The sequence below is a fragment of the Mustela nigripes genome, chromosome 5, assembly GCF_022355385.1.
Source record: "Mustela nigripes isolate SB6536 chromosome 5, MUSNIG.SB6536, whole genome shotgun sequence".
Classification (NCBI taxonomy): Eukaryota; Metazoa; Chordata; class Mammalia; order Carnivora; family Mustelidae; genus Mustela; species Mustela nigripes.
Window position 1 is genome coordinate 54,564,145 of NC_081561.1, and position 15,035 is coordinate 54,579,179.

General features: G+C 42.0%; 2 protein-coding genes across 4 annotated transcripts in view; one reads left to right on the plus strand and one right to left on the minus strand.

Moving 5' to 3' along the window:
* LOC132018633 (cytochrome P450 2K6-like) overlaps window positions 1–7,036 on the plus strand; it is a 20,862-nt gene extending 13,826 nt beyond the window's left edge. The window contains 2 exon segments of the mRNA XM_059401554.1: window positions 1,249–1,390; window positions 4,710–7,036. Coding sequence (XP_059257537.1) covers window positions 1,249–1,390; window positions 4,710–4,900 — 333 coding nt within the window. The 3' untranslated portion in view covers window positions 4,901–7,036.
* The window catches only part of LOC132017979 (uncharacterized protein C6orf141-like), a 15,524-nt gene extending 861 nt beyond the window's left edge, over window positions 1–14,663 (minus strand). Inside the window, exons 1-2 of one of the 3 annotated variants that reach the window (XM_059400284.1) lie at window positions 13,679–14,663; window positions 12,909–13,280 (exon numbers count right to left, since the gene is read on the minus strand). In XM_059400284.1, coding sequence (XP_059256267.1) covers window positions 13,977–14,582 — 606 coding nt within the window. In that variant the 5' untranslated portion in view covers window positions 14,583–14,663 and the 3' untranslated portion in view covers window positions 12,909–13,280; window positions 13,679–13,976. Of the gene's footprint in view, window positions 1–12,908; window positions 13,281–13,597 lie in introns of those variants that run through there. The other 2 variants (XM_059400283.1, XM_059400285.1) reach the window with 2 other exon arrangements.
* Between the last annotated feature and the right edge of the window lie 372 nt (window positions 14,664–15,035).

The following is a 15,035-nucleotide window of genomic DNA, read 5'->3' on the forward strand; positions in this document are numbered from 1 at the left end:
CCCCCCCCCCCCCCAGGAAGCTATAATAATGGCATGATTTGGGTCGTAGTTCTCTATCTGGCTGCAAGCTAGGGAGAGCACTGTTACCAGAGCTTTGCAGGTACAGGGGGTCTCACATGCCCACCATGCTACTGGCAGCTAGGTCCCTCACTTTCACTGAGCTCCCGTGGAAATAATCTAGCACAGTTGTTCTGAGGAGGAAATATCCACACTGCCCAGGTAAATATAAATAAAAAAGAAAGAACAGGGTGTCTGGGTCAGGGTGTCAGTCCTTAGGTGTCTGCCTTCCCCTCAGGTCATGATCCCAGGGTCCTAGGATAGAGCCCTGAATCGGGCTCCCTGCTCAGAGGGAAGCCTGCTTCTCCTTCTCCCTCTCTCTCTCCCCCTGCTTGTGTTCTCTCTCTTGCTGTCTCTATCAAATAAATAAATAACATCTTAAAAAAGAGAGAGAGCGAGAGTAACAAAGTAAGTTATAAATAAAACACTTTAAAGCCGTTGTTTGGTTTTGGTGACTCAACAGCTATACAGATTCATGCACTGAAACATCTAAACGCAATGACAGTACTGCAAAGCTTTCTAGAGGAAGCTGTGATTAACTACGGTGAAGTGTGAACAGGGTTCTTAATGCAGGGGCAGGCTTTTCTTCCCACTATTCTAGTTTGAGTTTTCAGAGTGCTCTTCCTGTATCAAGTTACAATTCCTTTCCTTGATTGTCTTGGTTGTCTCAGAGCACATGGTGAGCTGTGGAAGGGGGGGTGGGGGGGGGCAACTGATATTTGGGAATTTGCTTTGGTGGACTTGTTCAGTCTAGTTTGTCCCCTGTCACAGTCCCTGGAGGTATAAGAGCAAAACCTCACTGAGCCTGCACCAGGGTCTGTCCTACACACTGCTGCATCTATGGCTCACAAGTCACCCCATGAGGGTTATTTAATTCCCTTCATATAAATGTAGAAACTGGGATTATATCAAGAGTTAAATAATGTGCCATTATCTCATAGCAAACACAGAACTAAGTAAAGAATTTTTCTGGTTCTGAGTCCAAAGCTTGTGTTTTTTAGGACGTATCGAATAAAAAAGTGGTTGAGTAAGTGAATGTTCTACACCAATCCCAAGCCCCTCCTCTTCCCTCTTCTTCCCTCTTCTTCCAGAACACACCACTTCTGAAAAATTACCAACAGGACCTTCACACATTTTTCAAGAGTTGCTTGTTAAAGAAGCGACTATCATTAATAGCACTTCTGTTTCTAGAGCACTGAGGTCATCACTTTACTGACCTCTGTACTTCCGGGCCAAACACAGTGGGAAAACCCAGACACATTTAATCCCGAGCATTTCCTGACTTCCACTGGAAAGTTTGTCAAGAAAGACGCTTTCATGCCTTTTTCAGCAGGTAAGGTCTCGCCTTTGAGACACGTGGTTTGAGAAATCTGGAGAGATTTGGCCTTGTCTGATGACTGTACTTAGGTTTTGGTTTTTTTTTTTTTTTCCCATGTGGCACTAAACGTCAGAAATATGGGAGAGTAAAAAGGGCCTTTCCTCCCCAGGCTTTAAATTGGCTGTAAGACCTTGGGCATTAGGCATTAGAATGGCATTTTCTTAGGGAGTCCCTGAAGATTCCTTGTAGCTGAGGCTAGGGTAGAGCTTTGAGAATTTGAGGAGAAAGTTAAGCATGAGGACAGTGGATAGCCCACTTCACTCCAACCAGAAAAGCTTTGCTTGCTTGATTTATTAATTGATTGATTGATTTGACTCCATGCCCAGTGTGAAGCCCACTGCAGGGCTTGAACTCAGGACCCTGAGAACCAAGCATTGGTGGCCTGACTGAGCCAACTAGGCACCCCTGAAAAGCTTTGCTTTAATATGTATAAATGCCAGTGTTACTCTTAGAATTTCTTGGGTAGGGGAGGGAGGGAGGTGGTTTAAGACTAGGGAAGAGCGAAGAGCTTTCCACTAGAGTACATTTTGGAATCCAGGGAACTAAATGAATTTATCCTATAATTTTCTGGCTTCATAAGAACCTGAAATGAACTCTCCATTCCTAGAAAAGACTCCTAGCAAAACTACACCATAAGCAGTTTGTCACCTTGTGCCTTTCCACTTACACAAACAATAGGTTAGCATTCACTCCATATACCCATTCAGGAATAGGTAAACAGCAGTCACCCAAAGGATAGACTTTTCTTACTTACTGATAACTAAGGGATACAGAGAGATACAAAGTACAATACATTCTTCTAATTTTTACACACAAATACACAGAGGATTATATACGAGGAAACAGCACATGTATTTATGACTTCTACTTTAAATAAAAACATAATATCACATCTGGAACTGGAGTTAAAGGAAATGAAAAATAATCCACATTTAATTCACAGTGCTATGAATTCGATTTTTATTATGTTTCCTTGCATTAGATTTTGAAGAAAAAAAAAAAAGCCATGGAAACATAAACAATGATCTCTGGAGGGCACTTCAGCTACATCTAATTCCAAACCTTCACTTTACAAGTGAAAAGATAGAGCAATTACTTTATCATACATAAATTATATTTTCCCTAGACTCATCTATCAAATCTTGGATTTACTGATGTTTAGAGAGCAGAAACAATGTTCCCCTTGACACCCCCTTGTCTCCATGCACAACAATTACTGTTTTTTTCTGACCAACTGTGCCTCCAGGTCCTTCCTGGTTTCTCACACACCTGGGCTTAGAGGCTTCTTTGGACTCTGAGACAAGCAGCAAATAGTCCAGATTTTTGCAGAGCGGCCCATCTTCAAACAAGTTTGGCAAAGTATATCTCAGGAATTCCAAACATCTCCAGATATACTGTTTGTGTATGTGTTTCCTGCTTTAGGAAATCTAGGAGTAGTGATACTGTTTAATCATAGACAAACAAATGGGAACATATTTAAAATATAACAACCACAAAACCATCACAATAAGAAAAAATATCATAAAGGCAATGTTGAGTGCAAAGTCCTCACATTCATGCTTACTTACTGCATTAAGATAGACATCTTGCTCTCTGGTGGGCTTATTTGATCTTTGATCACAATCACTCAACTAATATTGCACACAGAATTTCTTTTTAAGATCAACAAGATCATTTCCTATGTTTTCACCTATATATCCTTAAAAGTAAACTAAAACAAGACATGCTTAGTTTTGTTTACCTTAACTGAATAAACCTAAATATAGGGTAGATAATTCACATCCTAAGTTGCATTATTTATCATCCATTAGATGACACCACTCAATCGTACATGTTGCTCTTGGCAAGTGGGAAGATCTGATCCCAAAAGGTAGATTAGTGTTCCTTCATGGGCTCCCTCAACACCCTATCATAACTTGTGACACTGTATAATACTCACCTAGTTCTTTGTTGGGCTCACCTACTGGGTAGTGAACCCTCCCTGAGCAATAGTTTCAGAGCCAAGCTAAATTAAATATCTGTATCTCCTTGACATTGCACATACATCGATGGACTGAATTGTTAGCTTTTATTTAGTAAACATTTTCCAACAAAGAGACGTACTATACATTCCCTTTCACCCCTAAAAATCCTGCCTTGGTAGTAGATATCGTGAAAAACTGCCCCACACTATCCTTTGTGGTGTTCATCTATTTCCTGGAAGTCCCATTTAAACCCAAGTGTTACTTTCCTTGAGATGTAAAATATCTAGATTCCGATATTTTTCAGAACGTTGAAGTCTTTTGTGACTCAGTACCCTTGAGAGCTATCTTCCAAATTACATAAACCAACAACAAAGGAAATCTAACTGAACTCTCTTGTTTCAATAAAAACTTACCTAGAACACTTCCTTCCTCAATTTTATAGACTCCACTTTTCAGATATCTTGACATTTTCCCCAATAAGTCATGTTTCAAGAGTAATACAAACCGGGACACCTAAGTGGCTCAGTGTGTTAAAATGTCTGCCTTTGGCTCAGGTCATGATCTCAGGGTCCTGGGGTTGAGCCCCGCATAGGGCTCTCTGCTCAGCAGGGAGCCTGCTTCCTCCTCTCTCTCTCCCTGCCTGTGATCTCTGTCAGTCAAATAAATAAGTAAAATCTTTAAAGGAAAAAAAAAAGTAATACGAACCAAGTGTCTTGTCTTAAAATGCTTCATGTGTTTTCAGAGGCTACGTAGACCCAAGTCTATTTACCCAAGACTTGGGTCTACGTAGCCTCTGGCCTCAGGTCTTAGGCTCCATATCTCATGTTCTAGGCTCAGGTCAGAGCCAAATACTTTTAGCCCTGATATACATCATGACCCTTCCACATCCCACCACATCTTTGCTGGCTGACTTCTTCTCACCCTGGCCACAAGAGCTGAGATACAAAGCTCTCATACAAAGCAGGAGACCTCCCTGACCCTTCAAATTATATTGGGTACCTTCACTATCTATTCTCATGACACACTAGGCTTTACCCTTACATTTTTCACACTGAACTGTTAATATTTGTTTAGCTGCTTATTTCCCTCATGGGGGGCAGTTACGGGGGACATATGTACTTGGGTACATATGTACTTGATTTTGTTTTTCCAGGGCTTTGGCAGAGCCCATGAGGCCCAGAAGAGGCTACAGCACTAATCCACACATTCTAAAGTAGGAGAAATCAATGTGGACAGCTTTTATCTCTCACCAGATTGTGTTTGCTTTTTGTGCTCCTATGTCTCAAACCCTGCACTGCGTCTCTCTCCAGGGCGCCGGATGTGTGCTGGTGAGTCACTAGCCAAGATGGAGCTTTTCCTGTTCTTCACCAGCCTCATGCAGAAGTTCACCTTCCTGCCACCACCCCCCGGGGTCTCCCATCTGGACCTGGACCTAACCCCAGACATTGGCTTCACCACTCGACCAATGCCTCACAAGCTACGTGCCCTGCCCAAGGCTTAGGCTCTGCATTGCAAGCAGCAGCCCCTGTTCTTAATGGGGTCCGTCACACCAACTCCCCTTTGCTACATTTCACCAGACGTGATATTCTGCCAAGCACTTCAGCTTTATTTAAACAGTCAGCCACATCATTGCCAAGAGTTCTCATGTTAGGTCAGACTGGGTTCCTGGATTAATCAACGCAGTAGAGCCTCCTTGCAGTCATTCTCTAAGACAGAACGTGTGACTACTAGAATCTTCACTTCCTTCTCTAAGGTCTTTCTTTCCAACCAAACCGTCCTTTTCCTCTAAGCCATATGAGACATCTAAGTATCACCAGTCGGTAGTTTTAGTTGGTTCAGGCAGGATGACTAGAGAATGCTTTGTCCCAATATGCCCATGAACATCTTCAAAACTGCAATGAAGAAAATTCAGCTTTTAAGTGAGGATCCCACTAAACATAAGATGTAGAAGACATTGGTTTCATTCTGTGACTCCCCAAAAAAGGGTGGTTAACAACGGAGAATTGCTTATGAGTCCTGCCAGTTTGCTGAGGTCGGCAAGTGAGTGCTCTTGTTCCTCCCTTAACTGGGATTTGCAGACCTCACTTGCCAGCGCCCAGTGCCCTGAAGTCCCAGCGAGGGCATATGCAAGGCATGGATGCAGAGTAACAAAATCATTGTCAGTTCCCCTGAGACACAAAGCATTTTCAGCCTTTATGAATTATCTCCCCATCATCAACATAAGTGTTTCTCTTCTGCTCTTATCTGATCCCTGTCAAAGCAAAACTAGCACTAGATAAAGTTAATCCACCCAGCAAGACTTTGAGGCTATTGTCCTAGAGGAAAGACACCAGAACTTCATCTGAACTCAAATCCACTGGAACACGGGGTGATGGGAAGAGTTTTTAAATGTTGTGATGACTTAGAAAACATGTTAGTGGGGAGGTTGCTCTAAGGCCTGTGACCCCTACACTGAGTTACTCCTTAATTGGCACATATTTTTCTTTAGGATTAGGCCATTGATGTTTGCTACTTGGCCTCCACTGAAGCTGGGCTCCTCCCCTTCCAACAGAGACAAGGAGATAGGGTAGCTGACTTCCTTGATGACCCCATTGCAAAGGGATGGGTCCAGGTGTCCTTGAGAAAGAACTTTTTGGGCTATAAAATGGTTCAGAGTTTGTTTTTAGTTTTTGTATGTTTGTTTGTTTAAGATTTACAAGTCAGAGGGGCAGAGAAATAATTTACAAGTGATGTTTTCTCAACTAAATGGCCTAAGAAAATGTAGTCACAGCCTGGAGCCAGGAAAAAGCTCCCTAAAATTTAGGCAACCTGAGAGGAATGTAAAGTCCTTCCTGGTCATTCCCAAAGCAGCACTTTCTACAGAACTTTTTTACAATGTGTCAGATGGGAGATACTCAGCTTCCCTGACTTTGTTGACCTAATAGGCAAAACCACCAGTGACAGAGTAATGGGACCTGCTAATTTTAATTTATTGTTTGATTACATTCAAATGCAGGTAGCTACACCTTCTGAGTTGCCCTCAGTACCTAACTGGTGTTCAGTAACATATCAGTCAATTCACATGAATTGGTGGACTGCTTTCTCTCATGAGGGAAACAGAAACAGTTCTGATTAGAGGGCAGGAAATCTTGAATTTTAATTCCAACCCGTTTAGTCCCCCATCTTTGAGACTTCATGACCACATGTCAGCAGTGGCATACATGGTGAATCTGGCCCTAAAAGGAAGATAATCTTTAAAACCAGTATGAGACAAGAATGTTCAGCAATAATCATAAAGTAAAACAATTAACTAATCCTTTGGTTAGTCTGATATAATAATCATTTATGTAAAAAACTGGCAAGTAACTAAGAAGTAAATTTTAATAAAATTGAAGTGTCTGCAACAGAAACAACTACTAAATTATACCACCCAGGTAGTGTTTTATTTTCTTGATTCACTCTTTAGTTTTAAAATAACGAATAAAAAGTGAATTTAATGTTAACTATGTTATCTGAATCCAGTTTACGTCTGAACTAAATCTGCACTTGTCCAACAGAAAATAGTTTCCTTATTTTAAGTTTTTTTGAAAATTTAATTTACATTCAATTAACTTTCAATTTAATGTTTCCTTATTTTAAATTTTATATATAATGTCACATACAATGTCAGAATTGAAGAAACTGAATGTCATTTTCCTAATCAATTGCTGTATGTAATCCTATATAATGGCTGTATTAATGTTTATACTGAATCTTGTAATGCAAGAATATACACAGGTTGGAAACACAAAGTGCACTCTGAGTGCGTTCAGGAGATTCTGAACCCTTAGGAATTTACTCTCAAAATGAACAGATGTAGTTGATTCCACATGTGTGTGAGAGAGATATTAGAGGGAAAACAGGGAAGAGATTTTTAAATTATCTTCCCCTTAGGGGCGCCTGGGTGGCTCAGCTGATTGAGCATCCAATGCTTTGTTCAGGCTCAGGTCATGATCTCAGTGTTGTGAGATCTGTCAAGTCCCCTTTTGGACTCCATGCTGGGTTTGAAGCCTGCTTGGGTTTCTCTTTCTCACTGTCCCTCTGCCTCTACCACCCCCAAACCCAAAATTCAAAAAATAAAAATAAATTATCTTCCTCATTAAAAAAAAAAAAAGGAAAAGAAAAATTTTAACGTGTTACTTTCAAGCTTACATCTCTATTATTAAAATTCAAACAGTAATCAGGAAGTTTTAAGACTTTAGATCAACCAAAAAAAAAAAAAAAACAAATTATATCAACAAGAGATTTTTTTCAGAAAGGAGTACTGTATCACTAAGCACTTGGTATTGATAAAAGCAGACTTTTAGTCCAGCTTTATCACTGTTTTACGATCTCCGAAGATGACATATGGCTTGTATTTTGCTCCTGGGAGAAATCCTGAGCATTACCTAGTCCTTGACATGCCATTCGATACAGGTCACAGAATCTCCTTTCTTCCACCCCAACATTTTGATCATAGACTTATTTTACTTAAACATTTGCACATTTTCCCACTCATTTATATGGGGATAGAAAGACTGTATAACCTGATGTCATATTGTAAGCTAATTCTTTAATTTAAAAAAAAAAAAAGGAAAGAAAGAAAAGAAAAGAAAAAAGAAGGACGAGTAGCCTGAACCTCATAAACCCAGGAAACTGGATTAATATTGAGGCTGGCATGGGAAGTCCACAGGCATTGCTGAGGCTTTTCTCTGAGACATGGAGACCAGCTGTCTGAGACAATCAATCTTTACCAAAGTTGACTCTGTAGTCCTCCCTGAAAATTCTCTTGGTTTAGGAAAAATTATTTTGTGCCCATTGTACCCTCCAAACCTTCTCCCATGTAAGTTGAATTTGGAAATTTAATTATACCATATATCCACTGACCTAGTCAGCTTTCAAAATTACCTCAAAGTTGGGGTCCTGCATGGCTCAGTCGGCTGAGCAACAGTCTCTTGCTTTCAGCTCAGGTCATGATCTCAGGGGCTTGAGCTCTGCACTCTGCAGGGAATCTGCTGGAGATTCTCTCCCTCTGCCCCTCTCCCTGCTCATTTCTCCCTCTCTCTCTAAAATAATAAATAAAATAAAAATCTTTAAAAACAAAACAAACTCCAAAATAACCTCAAAGTCTCAAGAATTTTTTTGCAAGATGGACATATGACTAAGGATAATCCAGTGGGTATAGAATAAGCTTTAACACTCAGGGTTTGGGGTCTGAGGCACATTGTCCAACAAACCAGCCTTAAGATTAGACTTACGCCCCCAACAGCCTCAGTGACCACTGGGTAATACCCAGGCCTCGGTAGATCACATAAAAAGCTTTTCTTGCTAGCCTACCACCAGCTTCTCCATGCTAACAGCTTCTCAAGCTAACAGCCTGAGCTTCCCACCAGAGCAGATACGAACCCTTCCTTTTTTCACTACTGTAAAAGAAAAATTGTGCCAGACAGAATTGAGCAGGCAAGGAAAAATTTATTCAAGACTTTTTATAAATAAATTGAAGCAATTATTGCAATAGGAGACAGAGACTGAATTAATCCATCTTGTTGGTTAATTGATACTTATTGAGGTGGGCTCTTCCATCTCCCAGAGACTGGAAGTTAGGGACCCTGTCTTTCTTGATTACATTTCCAAGAGATGGCTCCCAGACCCTGGAGAAAGACATCCCTTTGATGAGGAACAGACAAGAAGTTGAAAGATTTACATGCCAATAAGGCAAAGAATGAATTTGCAATTGCATGTTTTTAAAGAAACCACTCTAGGAGAAGGGAGGGGGAGAAGCAGTCAGAAAGAGACTTGTCCAGTTTAGTCAAGCTGAGGATAGCCTTAAGGTCATCTTCATCTCTGTCAATCTTTCTCACCACCCTGCCTGCCTTGCTTCCCTGCCAAGTGCCAAGTGATGTTGCCTAACTCCCTTCCAATACCAAACCAGAACCTCTGTCCGTCCAAGTTTGTGAAGGTTGCAGTTCCCCCAAAAAGTATTCATCCTATCTTACACTTAGAATCTGAATTTGAATTTGAAGTTAATTCCAGGCCTTGAAGTGATCAAGTCTACCATATTGTGGCTAATATTGGCAGCACAGTGAATAAGAACTGTTTCTTCTTCTTTGCAAAGTAAACTGCACTGTTGTCTTCTCTTATCTTCATCTAGCAAGTTTATAAAGATTTACCCTCCCTAATTAAAGAGCTAAGTACTATCTAGAGCTGTAAGCCTGTCAGGGTGTCCAAGAGTCACAGCCTTTGTTTTCTCCCCTGAAGCAGTTTATTCACATTCAAGCTCCGCCTTTCTCCCCACCCTGTCCCCACACATTAGCAGAGAGTGCATACAGCTGGCAGTCCTGACTCAGCCTGCAGAAGTGTGGCAACTGTGCTTTCTTTCCTGACTTCCTGCCCTTCTTCCCTCAAGGCATTTTTAAACAAGTATTGTCTCCCATTCTGAGACAGTAAAAGAACCACATTTCAGAAACAATTTGAATTCCAATGATCAGTGTTTCATTAGGAAACTTTAGAATAGTAAGACTCTCTCAAAAAAATTATAGTTTTAGAGATCTCCTTGCTGATTCACAAATCAGTATCGATTTCACTCTTCTGTAATCTCTAAATGCTTTCCGAATTCTACAAAGTGGGGTAATTTCCATGGCCTTGTTAAAGATCATTAATGAATGGGGAACAGGGAGGAAATGAAAACTTTCTAGTTTTTATAAGTGACAAAGCAGGACTAAATACAGCATGTATACATCAATGTTTCTCAAACTTTAATGAGAACACCCAGAGTTCTTCTCAGAATGCAAATTCTGATTCAGTAGATCTGGACTGAGGTCTGAGATTAAAAAACATTCTTAGAGATGTTCATGCTCCTGGTTCCCCCTGAATAGTATCCGTATACCTCAGTTTATAATACTCAGATTTTATATATAGCTTATGCCAAGAAAATGTGTATATATATATATATATATATACACACATTTTATACATGTGTATATATATATATACATATATATATATATACACATACACATTAAAAAATAGAATAAAATACACATTAAAATAGAGTAAAATACGTAAAACAAGACTGAAAGCATACCAAATATTAAGAGATTTGGGGGAAGGGTGAATTTTCTTTTACTCCCAATTGTCTTTCTTCCTAGCAAAATATTTCCTCAAACTTTTCTGCAGTGAATACAACTTTTTCTTTCAACAGGAAGATTAGTCCCTCTCCTTTTTCATAGGCAAAAAAGCACATTGGGTATTAACAAGAATAAGAACATCAAATCAAATGTATGAATCTCAAAGGCCTTGGAGGTTGTGGACAAAGGTCTTCAGAGAGGTCAACACTTGCCTAATGGCAGTTGTGTGATATTTACCTTATGGTCCCTTGAGTGGCCACATGGCTTCTAGAAGTCTTTGCTATGATTCGTCCACCTAAGGCAGTTTTAGATGGTCACATTTTTCCACAAAGCGGAGGTGAGACCAAAGAGCAAAGACCCAGACATTCTCAGAGGTTTATTCATATTGGGAACACTCAGATATCACTTTGGATTCACTCTCAGGACACTATGAAGGGGAAAGAATCCTCAGTTCCTTTCACAACCAGGTTCTCCTTTTATCAGGAAAACCTGTGAAGCAAATTCAACAGGGCTTCAACTTCTTTCTTCCTACCAGGGAGACATCAGTTTGAAGGAAATCTGTTAAGTGCATTACAGGAGGTTGGGGAGTGTTTTAAAAATAACTTTCAGGGACACCTGGTTGGCCTAGTCCTTTAAGCGTCTGCCTCCAGCTCAGGCCATGATCCCAAGGTCCAGAGCCTGAGTCCCACATCCCCACATCCTGCTCCTTGCTCAGTGGGGAAGCTGCTTCTCCCTCTGCTTGCTGCTCCCCCAGCTTGTGTATGCTCTCTCTGACAAATAAATAAGTAAAACCTTTAATAAATAATAATAATAAAAATGATTTTTACTTGAGATAAAATTAACCTAAATATATTTGGACTAAAAGAGTTAAGATGGAAAAAAAAAAAAAAAGAGTTAAGCTGACTTGACAAATACACTTTTGGCAGAAAGGAGATAAAATGAAAACTCTGTGTATTCTGTTTTTCTGAGACAACAGGGCATCAGATTTAAAATCCCAGAAGGAGAACAAACCTGACACCTAAGGAAAGTATTTAAAACTCCTACTGCCCACAGAGCTAAGCAGACTTGAAACCTCCTCAAAGACCCTGTCAAGCAATGTATACCTTAGGCCTTTGAATCACAGGATAAATATCACAAGACATGGAGGTCATTGCTAAAAGATTTAAGGATGTATTTACTGATCCATTAAATGTTGGGAAAAGCTAGAGAGAAGTTTTTTCTTTTAGGAATCCAGAAAAGAGTCAATAAAAATCACCAGTTTGGGTTGTACAGAATTTCTTGTGTTGTATGCCTTTGGCTGTATTTTTTTTTAATTAAATAAAAGACTAAAGCCTACTTGGGATGAAAGTGAATAAACAATTACAACACAGAACTAGTAACAGCTAACTTTGAGCATTCACTATATGCGAAGTATTATTTTAAGTATTTTTCATTTACCATAATCCTAGGGGAAAAAACCTTATGAGGTTAATACTATATATTACCCCTACTTAATGAATAAGGACACAGAGGCACACAGAGATTAAGCACTTGCCCAAAGTCACAGTAAGAAGTGGGACAGTTTTGAACCCAAGAAGCAGAACTTCAGGGTTGGCCTCCCAATGATGTTTGGGTCCCTGTTAAGGAGGCTTTTCTTACTGACTGCATATTCAATGCTCAGTCACCTGGGGGCATATAATGACTCACAACCAAATTTATCAAGTCAGGCCTGAAAACTGTCTGCCAAGAAGTTTAACCTCACACAAGGGCCAGGCAAAAGTTGTTGGAGGAAAAGATAATTCACTTTATGGGGCCTATATTACCTTTTCTACAACCAAGTAGCTTTGAACACAAATAATGTCAGGTGCGGCATTCCTCCCTCAAGTGTGGGTCTCATAGTCCTAAGAACTGCTGTGGTGATCCTCTAGTCAAAAGTTTTGGTGGGACTCATGAGCATTAAGGCATTTCTAGCACTTCCCATCAACATGAGTCAGAAAACCCAGGATGCCCTGTCTTCTTTTGACTCCTTATAGATAAGGTCCCCTGAAGGCCATTCTCAAACCTTTAGAAGGGAGAAGATCATATTCTTACCTACTTAGTAAGCCTATGCAATTACTACGTTATGACTTAACTAAGCCACATGACCTTGACACCGAGGTTGGCTCACTGTAAAACAGGGATATATATTTGAGGGCATTTCAAAACTGAAAGTAAAGAGCACCAGAGTGAGGAGTGAGGTAGGGGGTACAGTTCAACAGTTGACTCTTCAAAGGCCAGCGTCCCACTTATTTTGTTAGTTCTTGCAGTAACCAAATACTCCTTCAGCCTGCTCAAGTCAGGAGTTCATCTCTAGAGGGAATGCTTGCTCCTCACAGACCTCCAAACCAGACCACAGTACTACAGAGGTAATAAAAATGGGTGTTTAATAAAAAAGAGGAACAAATAAAAAGACATTTCAGTAGCACCAGAAGAGACTTTTTTTCCCCAACAGCATCAAGAGGGATGTATTTTCAATCCAGTTTTGAATACAAATGTTATTAATAAGAAACAATGGACAGGAATAAGATATACAATTATTTTAGGGCAAACTATACATCATCTACCTTTAGATAAGACTTATCTGCCAAATTTAAAATAGTAAAAATAAATAAAAACCAGATAAAAATCATTTTTACTCGACTGGATACTTTGAGGGTAGTAAAGCCCCTTTAAATGGCACTTAACGTTCAAAGTTGGGTCTTCTGTTCTCTTCCTCTTCTCTTCCTAGTTTTCTTTACCCTAACATTTAATGAAAAAAAGAAAAAAATGTGCACATCAGAAAAAAGTTTAAAAAAGGAAAGATTTTGTTTACTTGCTGCTTTATTTTGATTTTCCCATTCCTTTTTACTTTCTTTTTTTAGCTTTAAAACAAGCCTCTCTCCCCATCTCCTCCCACTCTCTCTGCAGAGAGCAGACCTCAACCCTCACTTCTAATTTAGGTCCGAAAGAGCGGGGAGGCAGGGAAAGAGATCAATGAATCTGTATTGCAAAGTGAGAATTAACCATAAATAGATTTTCTTATTTCACAGGCCCACATTTTACCAATTCGAAAATACCTTTCCTTCCCCTCTTCCAATGACTTAGGTCCCCAGACCGTCACAGTATTTAAGACACAAAGGAGGTACTATGTTGCTCACAGTTCTTCATTCCGTCTGGGGTGTCCCCTGCCTCCCAGCGGCGCTGACCAGCACCTTAAAACGTCCTCGCTGTCGGCTAATTACAGGCTGGCGCTCCCGGAAGAGCATCTGCTTAGGGATTCGCGCTCATCCACCATCCCGCAGCATTCCTCAGGCTCCTCTTTCCTGTTTTATATCCTCTGGCAATCCAGTCCCTGGGGACCGCGAGGTGATCTCCCCGCAGGTGGACTCGGGGCGTCTCTCCCCATGCGGGAGAGCCCGGGGTTCTCCGCAGTCCTGGCGCCCACAGCCGGGCGCTTCACTCCCTGTTGGTGCGAAAAGTGATCGCGCTCATGGAGTGCTCCTCGGTCCGTGCGGTCATCTGCCCCTTCCTCCATGCAGTCCACAAGACTTCTTCTGTCGCCTGATAGTCCACAATCCGCACGAGCACCGACCTGGGTGGGGCTGCAGGGTCCCGCGGCCGAGCTCTGAAGGGAGCGTCTACACGGCTGCCTAAAACTCGCTTTTCTCGCGGAAAGAGAGACGGGCCGTCGGGTTCCCAGTCGTCTCCAGCCGCCGGGAAAAGATCGTCCCCACCGGTCACTTCTTCCCGCGCAGGGTCCCGTTGAGTCCCCAGCCACCTCTCTGGGTGCAGAAGGAAGAGCACTTTCTCTCTGACCCAGGGCTCACAGTCCAGGTTCTCAGCCGCCGGGCGGTTCTCCAGAGCCCGGCCTGGGCTTCCACTCGCCCTCGCCTCCGCTGCCGCCCCCGACACCGCGGGATTCCGGCCACCGGGAGCCAGGGCCGCCCCGCGCCCCAGCTTGCGCGAAGAGGACCCGGCACGCTCCAGGGTGTCCGGAGCGTCCGCGAAATTCGCAGCCCCGCGGGGCCCCGAGGTCCCCAGCGGGACAGGAGGCTCATTCATTCGTAGATCCTTTAGGCGGGTCACGCAGCAAACTCCCCCAGACCTCCTCAAGCCCGGGACAGGTAATGCTTTTTTTTTTTTTTTTTAAGGCCCGCCCCGCCCGCGCCGTGCAGACCCCGCCTCCTGCACCGCCCAGTACAGTCCGCCCAGGCCTTGCTCGCCTTTTAAAGACAAAGGAGCCTGACCTCCCCTCAGTCGCTCCTCCTTTTCCTTCCCACCCTCGCCCGCAGCTCTGCTGCTGTGGTATGTGGCTCTTCTGTGCCCTCTTGCGCCTTAGCTCTGGTTTCGTTTCCACCGTCTGTTCTCGGGTCAGAGGCGCAGAAGACACCCTCGCACAGCGCCCCCTGAAATGCCCGGGACTCCGTGCGCTCTTCCTTTCCCAGGACGCGCCTCCCAGGTCGAGGAACAAGGAAGTGTTCTGGTTTTGTTTTATTATCTGGTTTAATCAAATTC